This window comes from Lagopus leucura, unplaced genomic scaffold, assembly GCF_019238085.1.
Source record: "Lagopus leucura isolate 7727_CA_CO unplaced genomic scaffold, USGS_WTPT01 Super-Scaffold_100002, whole genome shotgun sequence".
Lineage (NCBI taxonomy): Eukaryota > Metazoa > Chordata > Aves > Galliformes > Phasianidae > Lagopus > Lagopus leucura.
In genome coordinates this window covers 32,283,460-32,302,835 of record NW_024962263.1, presented here as the reverse complement: position 1 = coordinate 32,302,835, position 19,376 = coordinate 32,283,460, and the positions used below count along the sequence as shown (strand labels likewise).

General features: G+C 41.1%; 2 protein-coding genes across 3 annotated transcripts in view; one reads left to right on the top strand and one right to left on the bottom strand.

The window, feature by feature from the left end:
• Positions 1–106: 106 nt before the first annotated feature.
• EXOC3 (exocyst complex component 3) lies at positions 107–17,355 on the bottom strand. Of its 2 annotated transcripts, none has more exons than XM_042869859.1 (13): positions 17,284–17,355; positions 15,400–15,584; positions 13,131–13,350; positions 11,458–12,139; positions 7,534–7,651; positions 6,668–6,793; positions 6,406–6,506; positions 5,884–5,994; positions 5,028–5,178; positions 3,568–3,690; positions 2,002–2,163; positions 1,257–1,384; positions 107–821 (listed from the first exon to the last, which is right to left on the bottom strand). In XM_042869859.1, the coding sequence occupies exons 2-13, from the start codon at positions 15,541–15,543 to the stop codon at positions 650–652; spliced, it is 2,238 nt and encodes a 745-aa protein (XP_042725793.1). In that variant the 5' UTR covers positions 15,544–15,584; positions 17,284–17,355; the 3' UTR covers positions 107–649. The 2 variants fall into 2 exon arrangements, with proteins under 2 accessions (XP_042725793.1, XP_042725794.1); XM_042869860.1 differs by having other exon boundaries at positions 17,272–17,328.
• A 517-nt stretch (positions 17,356–17,872) lies between these two features.
• Positions 17,873–19,376, top strand: part of LOC122178826 (dynein axonemal heavy chain 5-like) — a 147,431-nt gene continuing 145,927 nt past the window's right edge. Inside the window, exons 1-2 of the mRNA XM_042869302.1 lie at positions 17,873–17,916; positions 18,225–18,411. Of these exons, the coding sequence (XP_042725236.1) occupies positions 18,249–18,411 (163 nt within the window). The 5' untranslated portion in view covers positions 17,873–17,916; positions 18,225–18,248. The remainder of the gene's footprint in view (positions 17,917–18,224; positions 18,412–19,376) is intronic.

Below are 19,376 nucleotides of genomic sequence, written 5' to 3'. Positions count from 1 at the left end.
CCATGGCGACAAGAAGCCGGTGCGGCCTACTGTGTAAAAATTAACTTTTAAATGTAAAGCTCGTTCCCTCCTCAGCCAAAACACAGGACACACAGCAGAACGCGGCCGTGGTTTAGCGTTTTATTGAACAAGTGGTGCTTTGTGTGCTCTTTTTAGGGAATCCACAAAGAAGACATTTTGTACCTCACGCCCTTCTTAGCTATTTATTGATTCCCTCTACAGCCCCCCGGTCAGGAAGCTGGCTCCATAATTAAGGTTTTTGCCATAAACTATTTTACACCAAAGTAATTACATACACCAAGCATAAGGTGGGAGTGGAATGGGGAGGTTAATGTACACCCAATGCTGTGCCATGGGACGAGGGCTCTGGAAGAGCAATACACACCCAGCACTGCCACAGCTGTGTTATTTTCAGTGTATCTTTATACGTTTGCAATGCCATATTTCATGACTAGAAATGTATTTGCTGAGAGCAGTATCACCACCTGCAGAAGTCTGATTATATCCCATATCCCAACCTTGAGAAAGAAACATACCTAGTGTGCACTGGACGTTACTTGAAACAGCACTGCCAAACTCGCCCTCAAACATTTCACTATTTCACACCTGTCAACCCATGCCAGTAATATCACATGAACAGAGCTGTCCATTACTTAAGAAGTTTTGCCACGTTTAGAGTAGGAACTGTAATTTCTTTAAAAATTGGCACGTAATTTGGATTGGGTTGGCTCGGCCCTTGATCCAAAGTCTCAATGATAGTCTGCTTCATATCTCTGCTGGCATCTCCTCTCACCGTCAGCAAAGCTGCAATGTGGTCATCCCTGCCAAAGAAAAAAGGTAAGGCTGGCATTGGTTCTTGCAGAAGTAACATTGTGCTAGAAATAGCCCAGATCATCCTTTCACGCACTTTCAGCGTGGACCTCTAATTCTTAATCAGACCTCTGGTCACAAAGAACTGGCTTTTTCAGCTATCTATAAGGCACTATTTTCTGGCGACGCTCAGGAATCTAGGATGCATTTCACTCTCCCAAAACACAATGGGAATAGTCTCATTGTTTCTTTGCCATACCAATACTTAAACGCATATACCTGCTAGTCCAAAACATGTACATTTGCTATTAGCATTATTAAAAAAAAGCAGCCACATTTCAAAATATGATTAATATGAACACATTACGCATTGTTTTAAAATTATCCCATTGTTACAAACAAACTAGGATATTATCTATTTTGAGTTTGAAGGCAAAGAGAATTACCTGATATCTGGGTATTTACTGACTAAAGTTGAAACTTCCAGATAGAGCAGGGAAGGGTCAGTTAGTTTGATAACCTCTGCAATGGCTTCAATGATATCACAAAGTCCTTCAGTGTCCTCTCCAGATCCCTGGAAAATAATAATTAAAAAAAACAAAACAAAACAAAACAAAAAAAACAACAATAATTTAAAAATGACTAAAGAAAGCAACCCCCCCCCCCAATATCACAATTATACACAATTATTTAATTAGTATTATTCTTATTTTGTCTGAGAATGCTGTCAAATTCCCTGAAGAGTGGAAACTTTAGCCATTAAGACAAAAATGTTTGCAAATTGTCACATTAAGCCTCTTTTCTGCATTTCCCTATTCCTCCTCATCTGCAGTCATTATCTCCAGAGTATCATAAAGAAAGCCACACCTGACAAACATGTTGTATTTATCCACACAACTCTGTATTCTGGTCTATAACTGTTGCTAATCCGCAACACAAACATTACGAACAACTGAAGTGAAAGCCAGGTCTGCCCTTAAAGTTTATGTAAAAATGTGCCACTGCGAGGCCCTTCAGATACTGCTTTAGCATTGGGCTTGTGTTTGTTCATGAACTCTGTCCATGCCCCCACATGGCATTCTTGTTACTGACTATGTGTTTTAATTCAAACAATTAGCACATAGCAATGTGTTTTAATTCAAAATTGTTATAAATTACCAAGTTAACATCGTTACTGAAACAGATACTCACAGATGCAAGCTTCCTAAACAGAAATCTGAACTGTTCGGCTTCTTTGATCATTTTTTCTGCGCCCTCTTTTCTCTCTTCTGCATTCTTGAAAGAGATACGTTTTAACATGATCGCCCTGATGTACTCCACAACCACCCTTCGATGGGCCTCCATAGTCATCGTCTGAAAGAAAGAAGTGGTGGCTTATGCCAGCGATAACTGCCAAAGTCCCCATTCAGAGCAACAATCAGGCTCTGAAACACGTTTTTGTGCTCTATCACCAGGATACGGCTTTCACTAATATAACATACTTGGAATGGCTTCAGATTTCCATGATGCTAACAGAAGTGAAAACCTGCTCTGTTCACACGGCTTTTAAAACCTGACCTTTCAGAACTGAGTTAATCAAAAATGTTTTAACTCCAGGGAAAGACAAGCGTGTCCTACCGATGCTGGAACATCAGATGTGCAGTCTAGGAAACTTGTGCTGGGCCGCAATCAAATAGCAGGTATAACGAATGCCAAAAGTCGTGTTTGACTTTTTTTTTTCCCTAAGGTGGCAATAAACACCACATGATGAAACACACGTGATCTCTGAGATTGGTATCGATGACTGAAGAAGCTCGTGTCAAGCACAATTACCTCACAGTAACAAATCAGTCCTGGAAAACTGTTCCATGGATACAGACTAATTCTGTGATCACCTAACTTCTTTTGTGTACTTTTTCTGGACTGAAAATTCTTATAATTCACGTACTTCAAGGCCTCCAGTATCTCTAGATCCTGAAGATGATCACATAAAAAGGTCAGAGAAATTTTAAGCAGTCCCTTCAATCTCCATAGGAGCTCAGGTAAGAAAGAATAACCGTATGATTCTGTATCTTACAAACTCTCCCAAGAATTTCTTCAAAGGCCTCATGCAAATCCTGATCTTGCTAGCTTCAAGTATTTCCTAGAGTGCTGGGAGTAATTTTAAGACACGCTATCTTAAATACACTCAAATTTACTTCAATTCAGTAAAGGACAAAACTAAGAAGAATAAAACTAAAAATTCAAGGCTAAAGGAAAAAAAGAAACCTTTGACAGACCATGGGAAAAATATATTAAGATCACCTACATACTGCTATGTCATTTTTAACATATATTATGCATTTGGTCAATCTCATGTTGCCAACTTAACAATGCCTTCCCATCTTAATATACATATTAAAACAATACATTAAGTGTGCAAGGAAAAAATAACTGCAGGCAAACAAATCTAATCACATATCTATCTATAAACTTCGAATGTGAGGTAGAAAAATTCAAGCTGCTAAGAATACAATTTAGTAATATTACAATATATTTTCTGTATTCAGTCCTGCAAGTCTAATCTCTGAAAACATCAGATGGCTGTGAACAAAATAGATGAGAAATGCTCAATTCAGACTAACGCAATACGATTACAGTTTAATTTCCAGTCATGAATCAATTCAGAATTTCAACGTCTGTGTCCCAATTTTACATTCCATATAGCATCCATAAAAACCCAACTAAAAGGACATTCAGAGTATATTAGCAAGGTACCATAGAATATTTTGCACCTACCTTTTTATAAGGCTTTTTTATTTTTGCAAAGTCATTAAAATAATCCTCTACAGTGACACAAATAGTTCCCACAGCATTAGACCCCAACAACCACTTCTTTGTCATCAGCTCATTCAGATGGGGCTGAGAAGATAACAATTATAATTGATGAGATGAGGTTCCTGACACTTTTCATCAGATTAGCGCAATTAAGAACAATAAGGAAACAATTTTAAGTGTCACGTATTTCTGAATTACATTCCTTCAACCAGAACAAACAGTTAACACAGAAAAATGATGTGAGCAGTTGTCAGAACTGCGGCTGCCATGGAGCGCTACCTCGACGTACACACCAGTTGTGAATGTAAACCAACTGCACTAACCTAAGCATTTATTTCACAAGACTCCAAAATCCTTTAGGATTTTCTCTAAATAGAGAAATGTCTATGCTGAATAAAAAAAATTAAGGTCCAAGAATAAAGGTGCCTTAGGAGGACAATTCCAGTTTAACACAATGCACCTTTAAGCTGTTGCAAGAATGAAATGTGGTGCTTGTACCCTTGAGCTGCTACTGGCTATTCCTGGTGCCACAACATCATTGTGTCCATACCAAACTGGGGGCCTAGGTGCTTTATGCCTTTCCCAGAACTCTGTAACATGCAATTCCAGTATTCTCAACACCCACACAGGCCTGCTATCTTGTTTCCTCTTCCCAGTGAAAATAACCTACATATCAAAGCATTGTACAAATGCTAATGGAGCTTCAAGTTAAATAATTTCAAAGAATGCTCATTTGAGTGGGCTGAGTGCCTCTCCATAACAAACTAACACAGTTAACAAAATAAAGGTCTTGCTGAAGAGCTCCAGGTTTAGAATAACAGTGCTCCCACATCTTACTGCAAATCACTTCAAAATGTCATTCACAACCAAAATACTCAGAACACCTTTCTTCCTTCCACATCTCTCTCATTTCTCCACCTTCCTGCCCACATTTCCAATTTCTCTTAAACTATACATAGCCCCTTTTTTTTTCCCCCTTTCCCTTTTTTAGGCGGATTCTATCAGAAGCCAGAATTCCTGAACTGAATTTATCAGTCAGAAACTGACAATCTTTACTGGCAATCAACAATCTTAATGGTTTTCCTTGTGGCACCTGTACAAAGATAGCAGCTTATTATCAGTAGCAAATAATTGTTACAATGCAGCTGTGCAACTATTTGTCTGTGTATACTCTACTAAAACATACGTACGTTCACTATTACAAAGCAGCTGCCTGAAACAATCCCGTGAAATACAATCAAAAATTCTTTCAGTCTCTGACACTCAAACTGTACCAATGAAGTTCCCTTGCATTTTGCCAGCACATGTACAGCAATCAGGACATTTCATACCTAGATCATTCCTGAATTACTTTTCCTAGGAAATAATGCTTTTTGTGGTTTTGTTTTGTTTTGTTTTTTTTTGAGGAAAAAAGTTCCAACCTCTAAATCCATGAAGACTTCATCTAGCAGGCTAGAGCATCCTTCTTTGGCAATGATGTCTAAAATCACATCCATGCTTGCATGACTGCTTGATAATGTCTCTTCCATTTCAACTTTCAAGTATTTTCTTTTCAGACTGATAATAGATTCTCTGTGACAAATAACAAGGCCTTTCATCATCCACTGAAGAAGATGCATTGCTACTAAATTTTCCAAATGCATGAACAGAAACAGACATACCAGTCTTACTTTTGCAACATGAAACAATGTTTTCTGCTTGCTTTGGAAGCCTTAAGTGACTCCTCAGCATGACTTTCCAGTGAGCACAGTAACTTACTTGTATGTTCCTTAAAAAAAATAAGAACTACTGCTCATTTGTAGATGGGAGAATGGCAGCAGAAAGAGATGAAGGAGAGACTGGATTGCTGAACTCTGACACATATGAAGGACTTCTCTTGTTCTGAAACACGAGCAATGAGGATTTCTTTCTCCTGCTTTAATATTCTGAATAAAGTCAACTATACCATTAATGTCCTCCGTTTCATCCACCTTGCTCACAGTGCTTGAAGGTGGACTTTGAGAGAACAAATGTAAGAAAAGATAACTGGTCCCAGACCAATTGAAACAGACAATTGCAATTCTGAAAGGAAAGTGGCTTTTCACGTGAATCTGATTTGGTTTGCCAACAGGAGTAACAAGGCTTGCTTCCTAAAATGTTAAATACATTTAAACCTGTTGGCTTTCTTTAGTCAGCTAAACTATCTCACCTAAAACCCTCTTTGTATATAAAAATGCAAGAAAGTCCTGGGAACGTGCAGTATTACAAATTAAATCCAGCAAGAAAATACAGACTTACTTAAAAGTTTGACAGTTGTTGATGACTGCAATCATGTACTGAACATAGCATTGAGGATACTGGCGATTTTTAAGATGTTCTTCTTTGTAAAACTGTGCTTCATCTTTGTATCTGTAACACACACAAACAACAACAGTAACCAGACTCAAAATCTGGAATAACTACACACCGTAGAATGAAATGCTCCATAAGGACTTGACATTTATCTACAACAGTATTTTCAAGGGCTTGTTGCTCATATGATGTTTCGTCTCTCTGTTTCTCTCTTTGTCATGAGAAAGGATTACCAGTTTGAAATACCAAAGAAAGAGGAACTGACTCCAAATACCAGAGCCAAAGAGGAACTCGTACAGCCACTCACCAACACAGAACTTCTCTGGTGAAGGAAGGAAGAAAAGAAAATGAAAGAAAAGCTTGGTTGGCACAAGGAGACAAAGAAATAAAGAAATATCCACAGGAAAACCAAGCACTGAAGACAACTGGAGGCAAGATAAAGTATCTATACTTTAAAATTTGTTTTACCTGGTTAGAAACGAATTCATTTGTTGAAGGCATAGAAGGAGTACCTTTGTTTTCAAATCTTCACTTATCTGAGCAGCTACCTGAAGATTCTGCTCAAACATCTACATTAAGGGAAAAAGTTTAGTTGTAAAGGCAGGCCTACCTCAATGGGAAGTAAAAGAACAGTCACTGGCACCAATTTTATTAAAAAATAAATAAATAACCAACCAACTGAAAACTCCTCTGCATTTTTTTTTTCTAGAATAAACAACTTTTCTTATACCTGAAAAACAATAGCTGGGAGCGTAGTCTGGTAGTACCCATCTTGATCTGCTTCTGGCTCAGTTTCTTTTACCCAGTCTTTTTTATCTGTCTCCAGTGCTTTCCTTAGCCAGCCAATGATGTTAGACTACATCAAATAAAGCAACCAAGAGAAAGCAGAGATTGTTTAATCCAGCACCACAATAAAACAAAATAAAATATTGCAATATTTGGAATAGCAGTCATAGAGAAGTGCAGTAACAAATAACAAGATGAGATGGGCATCAAGTCCAACTGGTTGTGGTTGCTAGGCATGTTTTAGTATCCAACAAATGAAAACAGCTAAAGATCTCTCTCCTCTGCTTGGCAGAGCTCCCAGACTTAGGAATTCAACTGAACAATACAAGAACACCCAGTCCAAAGTTTCACATACCCCAACAGCCAGTCTGAGAGGCAAACAACATTGAATCTTTAAAGAAAAAAATCATTTAAAAGCCTGACAACCACATACTGATTCCTCTGCCATGTAGCAGACTGATTTTTGATGACTTGTAGTTTAAAAAAAGATGAAGTGTCACCTGTTGCAAGCAAGATGTGGCGTTTTTGTATTTTAAATGCACTTGAAAAGGCATGCATAAAAGGGAATGCTCTGCTTAGGCAGCTGACAAGCATTACATGAAAAAGACTGGCAAATACATCCCTTGAGCATCCTGATTACCTTGAAAAGATCACATCAGTATCAAATATATGTGAAGATTTATACAAGTAAAGGCACTGAGTTCACGTTTGTCACTGCATTTTCCTCCGATGGAAGTACAGCACTTTGAGTACTAAGGCACATGTGGCCATGCACTCATATGAAGGAATCTTTGAATTATTACTACTTACAGTGAGCGTTGACATGTACTTGCTGAGAAGCTCATCTACCACATTTTGTGAAAGCAGAAGATTCAGAGAATTTGCATCCACTTCAGGAGACAGCTCTGAATTCCCCATCATCTCTGCACTGAGTTTAAAAACAAAACAAAACATGCCACAATATTTCAGATAAGCAAAGGAAAATGAGATGAAAGTTAAAAACTACACAGCTTTTGTGGTCTGATCACCACGGAATTTTTACATTCTCTGTAAACGTACTTATTGCCACTAATACGAACTTTTTGGAATGGACATAAAACTCAATGAAAGAATAGGATCTAAGGAGAGTTAGCCCAGCATACGTTCATAAAAAGTGTTAAAGGCATTTTAAATATTTATTTTTAAAATATCAAAGTGTTAACCCTTTTAAGTTTTGAGCAGAGCTACTCAAAGACCTTCTGTTGTGCTACTTTACTTCCCCATCAGAATTAAAGTACACTCAAGTAAAACCTAGCACTGCTTCTTGCATTGGTAGAGAATATACTTGCTATGAGAGAAGACATCTTACAATCTAAATCAAAAAGGCACATCACAGGTCCAGTACCATAACAGCCCTGCTGGCTGTACTTGCTTCATTGCATAGGATTAGAAAAACTAGAGCAACCCTCAAGAACATTTTTAAAAGGTTTATGGAAAACTGATACTTCACAATGAGATTTTTCCTCTAAACAGAAGTTGCTTGCTATGTCAAAGCATAAAAATAGCAAGAATCTTTAAGATTTTGAGCTTAAAAATCAATAAGTAAACAAAGCAAAACTGCACTCCTCAGAGCACTTTGTTAACAACTGATGCAAATATACTCAGAGGGAAAGAAAAAAAAAAAAGTTCAGTTCTCCAAGAGTTTAGTTTCTAAATTTCTGCAAATTCGAGGTGTCCTTTGGGGATATGCAGTGAGTCAGCTCAGCAGTGCTTCCACATCACAAAAACCACTGCAGCCCTAGAAACATCCAACAGCTAATTGCTAATTACTAAACAAACGTGTTGTCTGTGAAGGCATAGAACCCAGTGCAACCGAGCCCCCTGCATTTGTAATGTCATTCTGAGGTGCAGGAAAGGAGACAAGATATTAAGGGGCTCAAGGTTCTCTCAAGGCTGAATCCCACTCCATGGCTGTTCACATAAAGAATACAACAATAGTAATAGCAGGACCTGTTCTAGAGTCAAACAGGGGTAAAATGAGAAGCTGGCTATGGCGCTATGCTGTATTAGAGAGTATTTCTAATCTCATTAACCACCATCATCCCTACTTCACAGAAACATCAAACTTTTCTTAAGGCACACCAACTGAAGCCATAGAACAAAGACTGCAGATCCTTACTTCCAGTCTCAAAGACTTTCTATGAAATACTCCTTTCCCAATTGTTACAGAGGAAACAATAACACAACCCTTGCCAGGAGGCTTCTAACCATCGGAAAGGGTTGTTTCCCATCACAGAACATTCATAATTAAGTTGGACTTTAAGCCAGAATTGTATTCCCTGGAAACTAACACAAGAAAACTTCTATGCTGCCTTTCAGGGCAGGCTTGATGCCAACTCTGCTGCATCTTGTAAGAAAGGTGTTCAGCTCTGGGACATCGTCCAGACACACAGCACCATTCTTTCCATTCACTGACACTAACTGCAGCAATGCTGCTTGACTCTCTTCTCAGCAGTTTTAGCAACACTTGATAGTAGCATTTAATAAAACGATGTTGTGAACAAGGGCATCAGCAGAATCTTACACAACCCAGATTTTTCTAAAGAACAGATTAGAGCCCTGATCCCAACCTAGGGCAGGTTTAATAACTGCAGTATGTTTTCAAAACTCTCATTGACGAAATGATGAGAGGCAAATACACGAACACAGTAAAAACTGCATCCCACTCAAACAGTAGTGGCTGTTATCCACATGAAGATCACTAATTCTGAGCTATGAATGGAATCTACTTCTAAAAAGAGCTTACAAAATGATCGCTTTCTACTTCAGCAGAGTGTATTTTAAATTCTTATCCTTCAAAATTATAAACAGAAGCTACGCACCATCTTCTTATAAATTCATTACATGGAAAAAAATGCTCAAGGCATCTCTTTATTGGCTTCTACCTTATCAGCTGGTTTAGAAATGCAGCTGTACTGAGCATAAACAAAATACACGTTCCTATGTCCTCTATGATGTTCAACTACATTTACTAAAAGTAAAGGAAGATTAGAAAGGACAAAACTTTTTTCCATACAAGTGAATAGGAATGTAGAGCTTATTTTTCATTCAGGAAAAAGAAGGTTGAACTGATTTCACAGAAGTTTTCACGAATTTGTGGAAGTTTTTGTGATGTCATACAGGCCAGCACAGTTTATTATATTCAGATCTCTATAGAGATGTCCAGCAACTGAGATTTGGTTAAGTTTTGCAAGAATCCCACTGGAATACTTCAACTTTCCCAGATAATACTTCAACTTTCACAGATTCCACCACCCTCTGCACAAGATAATTACCATCTATATAATGCTCTATTGTAACCTAAAAGAACACAATTACTGTGCTGCCCTCTCAGGCTTCTGGGCTAGGAACTAGAGACACTCACAGCCTTCAGCTTTTCCTGAGGTGTTTCCTCACTGACAGTTTTTAGACCAAGAGCTGTCTCAACAGAACATCAGCCCAAGGCTGCAAATGAAAAACCTGGGAGCAGGATTTCTGCCCAGACAGTGCACCCATAGGAAGAGAGAGTCCCACATTTCAGATTTACTTTCATTGCTTCATTCCTCTGGCCCTCTAGTAATAATGAAGAGAAGGCCAATGAACTCAGCTCCTTTATCTTATCAGCTGCATCTCAAGTATACCCTTCCAGCCCATTTACTAAACATGCATTAGGGGCTCCTCCTGGATGTTCCCTATAGGGAAATAAAACAGAAGAATGTCACACAGTAAAGTAAAGCAAAGAGTAATCCAAAACGTATCTTAAAACAGGTCATAAAAACTCCCTGGAACAGTCATATCTCCATCCTATTTGCTGAACGGTGCTATACTCTAAACCTACCAGGAGCTCTATCTGTTGAAACAGGGAGATCAAATAATCAAAGACAGCAAAAATCATACACAGTTCAGATTCTGAGTCACTGCCAGCTATTGAGAACAAGGTTAGTCATAAAGCACAAAAAGCTAGCAGTACTTTTTCCCAAATAAATCAGTTGCTTAGTAACTATGTGTCAGCAAAGAATAAAACACTGCCATTTGAGCTGTTTCTATCAGGAGAATGAGAGGACAGACCCAACCCTTCCATTATTTCAACATATCACAGCACTCAAAAGACACTAAGAGTTTGACAGTATCATGGGAGAGAACCTATGGGCAGAAATTCTTCTAAAGAAACAAAGTGTCACGCAGTAAAATCCAGATAAAATCTAGAGGAAGTTACTACATTCTTTCCTTTTAACAGTCATGAAGCAACACTTAAACAGTCCCACGCTCTGCAGAGGAGAACAATAGACAGTAAATAATCACACTAATTTACTGGGGCTATGCCCAACGAAAAACATTTTGCTTTGCATACACAAGCTCTCCATCTCCTCTGCTCTCCCCGTTTCATCACCAAGCAGTGCACAAACACACTGTTTTAGGCTGACAGCAGCTCCACGCTGCTCTGGAACTGCGTTAAAGCCTCAAACTTACAAAGCCACTCAAAACCACGTACTAGAAAACCTGGAGAAGTTTTAAGGGGTAGCTTCCAGAAAGTAAAAGGCATTAACAAAAATCAACAGTCCTTTACTATTATTCCTCTTCTTTTTTTTTTCTTAATAAACAGCCTTATCTTCTTTATCTTCTATTCTGTTAACAGACATGCAATTATTAGTACACAGACTGTGTTGTGTATGCTTATCCTCAATTTTTCTCACAGAAAGATAAATGGGACTTTACCTTTTGTAAGTATTTAAAACCCAAGTTAGAAGGCTAACAATCTCATTTGCTTCCAGATCCTCTGCAGCAAGCTCTTGCATGCGGGTGGACAAAGCCTGATGGTACATGCTTAGCAATCTTTTGAAAATGTCATAGTGTGGGGGAAAGCATTGATCCAGCAGGGTTTTAGCCACCAGAAGGTCATCAAGGACATATTTACGTATGATTTCTAGGTGACGCACGAGCCACATTTTGTCAGATCCTCTACTATCTGCTTGAGTGCCTTCAATTCGTATGCTCACAGTTCTTTCCAAAATGTTGAACATATTTTCCTTCCATTTCTTTGGCCTGCCAGGAGGTATGAACCCAGTTTGTTTTTTCCGGTCTAACATGCGCCTGTCAATTTTTTCCTCCCTTTCGATTATCCTAACAACAGAAACAAGCAAGGTTGGATCTCGACGGACTGTAACAAGAAATCTCTGAACCACCATCCACAACTGCTTGGCCAACTCCTCAGAAAGTTTCTGCATTTCCCCAAAGTACGTATGGATGAGGTTCATGTCATGTGTGTTTTTGCTGTCCATGCGATACTGCTCATACATCAGGTTATCACGAGAGCACTCCAAATCCATCAGTTTTCGATGAGCTTGCAGAAGTTCCCCTCGCTCAATCAGATCTTGGGTCTCCCTCACTATCTCTGGAACTGCAACAGACGCAAAAAAGAAGAAAAAGAGGTAAAAAAAAAAATAAATCAAAATTCCAAAGATAAACTCAAGACAATATGAGCACTAGGAAACAAATGGGAAAACTACACTGAGTATTAAAGGAACAGTACAGAATAGGATTAGGATTCAGTGGCAAGAAGAAGAAAAATGGAGAAAATGTCACAAGAACAGCAGATAGTGATAAAATCTGGCAATCAAATAAAAAAAAGCACATTAAGACAGTTACAATCATTAAGTGTGGTGAAAGACATTTGATTTGCAATGAAAACATTTGGTTCACTGAGAGAAAAGTTATCATCAACTCTACTTTGTAACAATCTCAGGGGAAACACTTCACATCCAAAACCTCTCAGGATACTAAAAAACAAAAGGCTGCATTCAGGTCTCAACTGCGTTCATGGGGGTAAACTAAAACAACATCCCTGAAACAAATTAGCACTGGAACATACAAAAATTCATTGTTCTTTGCTAGATGTTACTTCAAGTGGAAATACAAATCATCCCTGAGGTTCTTAACTGCTGTGTGAGAAAGACCGCTAGGAACCCTCTGACTGGAGTTCTTGCTCCTTGACATTCTGCATTTGCTTGCAAACTTATTTGCCTCCGAAGGTCACCTGGGACCCAAGCCCTGCTGAAGGTACCCAGCATATTTCACATACATCTGAACTTTCTGTAAATGCTGCTTGCATAGTTCAGATTTCTACACTAAAAATATGATTCCAGCTACTAATCACAAACAAGAAGCTTCTTACTGACTGCTACTGATAATGAAGATAAGCCAGATGGGAAGCTCTTACAGAGAAATTGAGGTGAAATATTACTTTGCTGAACATGACATCTAGGTGATTTCTCTTTAATTCTTCATTCCCAGCAAGGTTTAAAGTTTCCCACATCATTCCATAACCATGGTTTGTACCACTTTGAAGTGCTTTAAGACTGTGACAGATTATATACAGAATAGCAGATTACCTGAAAATATGTTCTTGAGATTTTCTACAGCAGCTGCCAGCTGGCTATGTTGCACTACAGCATCCTTAACGTCCTTGAGGTTTTCAATGGCATTGATGCTCTGTCTCCAGTCTTTATTGACATCTATCAAAGACTGCTGAATGTCCTTTACATCATTCAGTGCATTGTGCAGTTGACTTAAACCCGTCCGCACTCCATCTAGCTGTGACTGGATTGCTGCCTTGAATTCAAACAAAAAGACAACGAACTCTCACGTTAAGCATAATGCAGTGTAAGTACTGTATTTTCAATATTTCTCCAAAAATTTTTACTTAGATAGCAGTACCTACTATTGCCATATTAAAAAACAAAACAAAAAACAAAACAAAAAACAAAACACTAGATGTTTGGTCCACGTAAAACAAGTAGATTGACAAGGCAACTACTAGATTGTTATGGCATACAGCAAGATTATTGATACAGCTCTCTCTTGTGACAGGCAGTGCTTGAAATAATGACTCTTCAAATGGGCCATTACTCCTGAATATCGTTTTAAAGTCTTGACACATTACTAACACGCATTATAAAGCATATCTTCATGAAACAAATCAGATCACATCCATGTTTTAGGTAGCTAGCTTCTTAAAAATATGCAACTATGATGAAATCGGGCAAGAGAAAATGAAACTGGAAATAACAGAGTTCAAAAGACGAGCCAAAAGCCAGGCACAAGCGAAAATTCCATTGCTTCAAGTCCTTGAGTTCAGCAAACTGTAAAGCAAGGAGGCACACACAATTTAGCTCAGCTGTGGCCATAACTTTCGCTGTACATGCAAGGTCAAAAGGCCTGAGCTGTCACGGGTTTGTTTTTGTCTGTTACTAGAAGCCAAAGAGGAAATCCTGGTAGCTATGAACAACATTTACTGTGTTTTAAACGTAAAGGGAACATCCCAGGAAAATGCAGTCAATCTTAAGCCACAACTGTTTATATACCTCCAAACTACGATACACTGATTTTACTGACAAAAATGCTTTTTTTTTTTTGTCAAACTCAGCACAGCCAAGCAGTGGCACGGCATTTTTATGCACTATCTGTCTACGCAACTGCTGCATCAGCTAATTTTCCCTACAGTAACTGAGGTACCTAGGTTACTGAAATGCAACGTGGTACTTCAACAACCGAGATAAGACAAGTTTCTAAAGCTGGCTGTAGTTTACAAATGATACAATGATTTAACATTCAGTCCATCTGATTCAGTTTTTCAATTTATTCTGAGGCAGATCTTCCAAGTTTCACAAATTCAAATTTGTACATATTTAAATTCTGCAGCAACTTATGTTAAAACAGCAACCATCAACTAATTTTTGTCACTGACTCAAACAGCCAAAGAAATTCCAAACAACAGACACCCACCCAGATGTGCAGTTTGCCTTTCAACAATCAATGGGGGATGCTGGGAAAGCAGGGGTACAGCATGCAGACTTTTCCTCCTACAAGACGTATTCACCTTAGACTGGACTGACCATCACTTACATAAAACCCAAACAAAACCATTGGGAACAGTGCTCAGTACTTCAGTTTTGTTTTTTTTTTACCCCTCAAGTGACAGCCCTCAGCACTAAGCTGCACAGTTGGCATCCTTGAAGCCTGGTCTCCTTAGAGCTCCATGAAGCTATAATCCATTATAAAGAGTGGAACCCTGAATGTAACTGCTTACACTAAACTTCATGGTTGTTTGTTTGTTTGTTTGTTTGTTTTTTCTTTTTTGTTATTGTAAGCATAGTTGTTACTATTATGCTAAGAAGGAATGCAGACTATCTTCAAATCTGCGCTGTGGACAGAAACATTCAAAAATCCTCAGATTTTTTGAGTCCTTTAGCAAGGACTCAAGAAACCTTTTCTTCTTCAATGACATCACCATACACTATTTGGAGATTAAGCTATCATCGACCATAAGCTCAAAGTCAGAGACTAAACACATGTTCAGCATCGATCGTTTTTTCAGTCAATCACCAAGTTTTGTTACATGTTCAATATTCTATTGTCACAACATTTGCTAGCTGACAGGAGGGAACCTGTCTGTGGATAAACTGTACAAGCTACAGGTCATAAGAACATTTGAAACGCTTGAACAAAACTTCAGGATACAAAACATTTGCTTGCATTAGTTTCAGGATGCAAAACTTCTCTTTTGCACTCAGACCAAAAAAATTCAAGCCCATGATATAAAACTATTTGAATTAAAATGTAGAAGGAAAAAAAAAAGACTACTCATCCCATACTGCGTACCTTGAGTCGAGCTTCCACTGAAGCCTTCTTACGAGCTTCCCTCCTGCGATACTGCTCCACTTTATCCAGCTGATCAGGACGCTGAAGCATTCCAGCCACCCTCTGAACAGCTGTTGCAACCGCTTCCCGATCCGTTTCCTCCATGGCTGATTGGGACCTCAATATGCCTTCATAATTCAACAGCACTGAAAATAAACATAACGCTTTTAGAACACACACTTTCACTTGATGGCTCTCCATAATTTCAAACTTAACTAGGGAGGAAACTTCAGCAATAAAAATGCTGCAACTTGACGGAAGCATCATTAGAAAGCATTACAAAAAATAGGAACTGGAATTACACAAGAATCATATTTGAATTCACTTAGCTCTGTTTCATTACCCGAAATGTTCTCTGCTTTGCATTTTGTATTTATCTTGCTCTATGGAAGCATGTGTCAAAAAATGATAAAAATAGCAAAAGAAGAACTGCAAATATTAATTTATAAAACAAACACTACGTAACCTAGGGTAGGTCTGCCTACTAAAAGGGTGCATACAGGAATCTGGTGGCTGCTCAAAGCACAAACTACCGAAGAATTTAAACCCACTGGAAGTGAGATCTATAGTCCCCTCGCAGTAGCTTAAATTTGGTATCAGCACTGGAAACAAACATAACCATGGAAGCTCTAAACCTGAAGACTTAACTATAAAGCACTTTCGTTTAGATTTTTGATGGAAGATTTCCTCCCCGCGCTCTATTTCCTCTTATTACAGTATTTGTCCATCAGAAGTGCAGGTATGCAGGGAAAAATTAATGAAACATTTTACCTGAGTCTGCAGTAAAGTGCAGTTAAGTAAGTCAAGACATGCATGTAAATGAGTATTAGACATTAAAAGCAGAAAAGATAAAATTAGCTGGCTCTCAGGCAGGCCTGCTTTCTCAAGCTATTTAAAAGAAGGTAGAAAAGGATCCTAATGACCAAAGATGGAAGAACATGGTATCCACTGAAATCTAAGAAATGCATTTGGAATTCCTGATTCCTTCCAAATGGGAAAGAATGGCCATAGAATGAAGATCTGGATAGCCTGACCCAATGCCTCCTACTAGGAAGGGCTGTCAGAATCATTGGGTTGGAAGGGCTCTCAAAGCCCACTCAGCCTCACCCCGTGCCGTGGGCAGGGCTGCCCCCCAGCAGCTCAGCTGCCCAGGGCCCCATCCAGCCTGGCCTTGAGCGCCTCCAAGGATGGGGCACCACAGCTTCTCTGGGCAGCTGTGCCAGCACCTCACCGCCCTCTGACTCAACAGTATGAGCAGAGTTAGGTCAGCTTTAACACACAGAACCCAGCACACCTCACGGAAGAAAGCACAGCGTGCTACAACCTTCCAGTTACACAGTGACGTGCTGAGATAAGTGGGCCGTTTCACAACCTCCAGCCGCTCACACAGGAAGAGCAAACTTCAGGGAACAGTACCAACTTCGCAGAGGCTGTCAGCCACCACGAGCCAACAAAAGTGAGCCCGGCATTTTAAGAAAACCCCCCACAGACAGGCAAGCAGACGCGCGCCCTCCGCCCCAGCGCCGAACCACAGCAGGCAGGGCCAGGCCGCGGGCTCAGCGGGACGCAGCCCCAGCCCCTCAAAACAAAGCCGGCAGGAAACGCCGCGAGCCCCGGCTCCCCTCGGCTGCCGCAGCCCGGCAGGTGCCCGGAGGCCGGAGCCCCGCCCCAACGAGCCCGCGGCCGCCTCCCGCCGAGCTCCCTCAGCCCCGGCCCCCTGCGCCACATCGGCCCGGAGGGGCCCTCGGCACCCCCTTTGGCCCGCCGTCCCCAGCGACTCCCCGGATCGGCCCCCTCCGCTTTCCGTCACCGGGCTCCGACCGCCGCTCGCACCGAGCCGCTCACCAGCGCCGGGACCGCGGTGCCGCTCCCCGCCCGCGGCAGCCCGCCCCTCGGGACGGCGGTGACAGTCGGGCAGCGCGCATGAGCCGAGCCAGACCCCGGCGTCACGGCCGAGCACGCAGGCGCAGGGCGAGCGCACAGCTTCCCCTCGCTCTGCGGGAGGCACGCGTGCGCCTTGCGCTGCCTCACCCGCGTCTGCGCCGTGTGGTCGGTCGGAGGTGGGAGCGTGCTTGGTGTTGCGAGGTGATCCTTCGGAAACGGCTGTCGGGGCGTTTTGCGGCCCCTGTGGTTTTCAGATCACTTCAATAAATTAAATGCAGAAGCCAACAGCATGAGACGGTTTTATTCTTCTTGGCTGTTTTCGCGGTGGCTCTGGGGTCTACCGAGGCGCGGGGCTGCTGCTTGCCTGGAGCTGTGTGTCGTACAACACCGCGGGACGCTACAAAACGCGTAGGAGAGGAGTTAAATTAGAAGCTCGTGGGAAACGGGGACAAACGCGTTGCAACTCGCAGCCTGGCAGCTGCGTTTGTGTAGGGGTTGCCATAGCAGCTGCGGGCAGTGCCGGAGAGGCTGCGAGCGCTGAGACCGAGCAGGGAGCTCGGCAGGACGCAGCCCGGCGCAGGGGGATCGGCGGAGGTGGGATTGGCGGAGCGAAACGTTGCTTTTCAGAATAGAGCAGCGAGGCAGCGGCACGGGATGCACAGGGAGGTGGGGGGGTCACCGTCCCTGGAGGTGTTCGGGAGCCGTGCAGATGCGGCTCTGAGGGACGTGGTCAGTGAGCATGGCGCGGGTGGGTTGGGGGTTGGCCTGCGTGACCTTAGAGGTCTTTTCGAGCCTTAACGACTGTGTGATTCTGCGATGCTACAACAGGGATGCACGTGCTGACTGTGATTGGTTGTTAACAGTATCGCGTTATAGGGTCATTTTCTGTTTTGTTGATTTAGGTCAATGGTTGAGTGGCGGTGGAGATGGAGGAGGCTGTGGGAGATGAGGCGGAGTTCAAGGGGAGAGATGAGCTGCACTCCTTTCCTGATCTTCCTGCACAGCAGGAGTCAGCACAACTGGGGAGAATGCAGCCCTCATCCAAAACTGACACTGAACTCTGTCCACCTCTCATTGCTCTAAAAAAGGGTAAGAGAGAGAGCAGTGGTAAGTACTGTGGAAGGCTTGGGGGAGACCTCATTGTGACCTTCCAGTATTTGAAAGGAGTGTATAAAGAGGAATGAAAAACAACTGTTGACAAGGGTAGATAGTGATAGGACAAGGGGGAATGGTCTTAAACTGAGACAGGGGAGGTTTAGGTTAGCTATTAGGAGGAAGTTTTTCACACAGAGGGTGGTGACACACTGGAGCAGGTTGCCCAAGGAGGTTGTAGAAGACCCCATCCCTGCAGGCATTCAAGGCCAGGCTGGATGTGGCTCTGGGCAGCCTGGTCTGCTGGTTGGCGACCCTGCACATAGCAGGGGGGTTGAAACTAGATGATCATTGTATCCTTTTTAACGCAGGCCATTCTATGATACTTCCTGTTTACCGTGTAGGGGAAAAAAATCCACGAACAATGTGAGCAACTGATTAGTGAAGTATTTAAATGTATTTAAATGTATGTTCACATACACTGAGTGGATACATGCTCTTAGGAATGTCCCAGTGTAGGAACCACGACATACACTTTTCAGCTTTATGAATAAGTACATGCAAGTACATGCACTTATATTTATATTTATAAGTCCAAGTATAGTGCTAACTCCAATCCCTTACCACAGTTCCTAGTGTTGAATCATAGTAATGTGATTAGAACAAATTTTCTGGAATTAAATTTAGTAGTATGCTATAGTATAGTATACAGTATGGCATATAGCATGATATCTCTTTTCTAAAAAATATTAGCAGTAATAATAGATTGAATAGCTCAAAGATTATTGAGCATGGCTCCTCAAGGACATCACCATCTCCTTCAGCATTCCTGGCTGTAACCCGTGATCTTAGATATGTCCATTTCGCTTAAGAACTCTCTAACCTCATCCTCTTCTACCAGACCAGGGAATACTTAAATACTTAAGCAAACTGAACAAAAGTGAGTCCATGGGCTCTGGTAG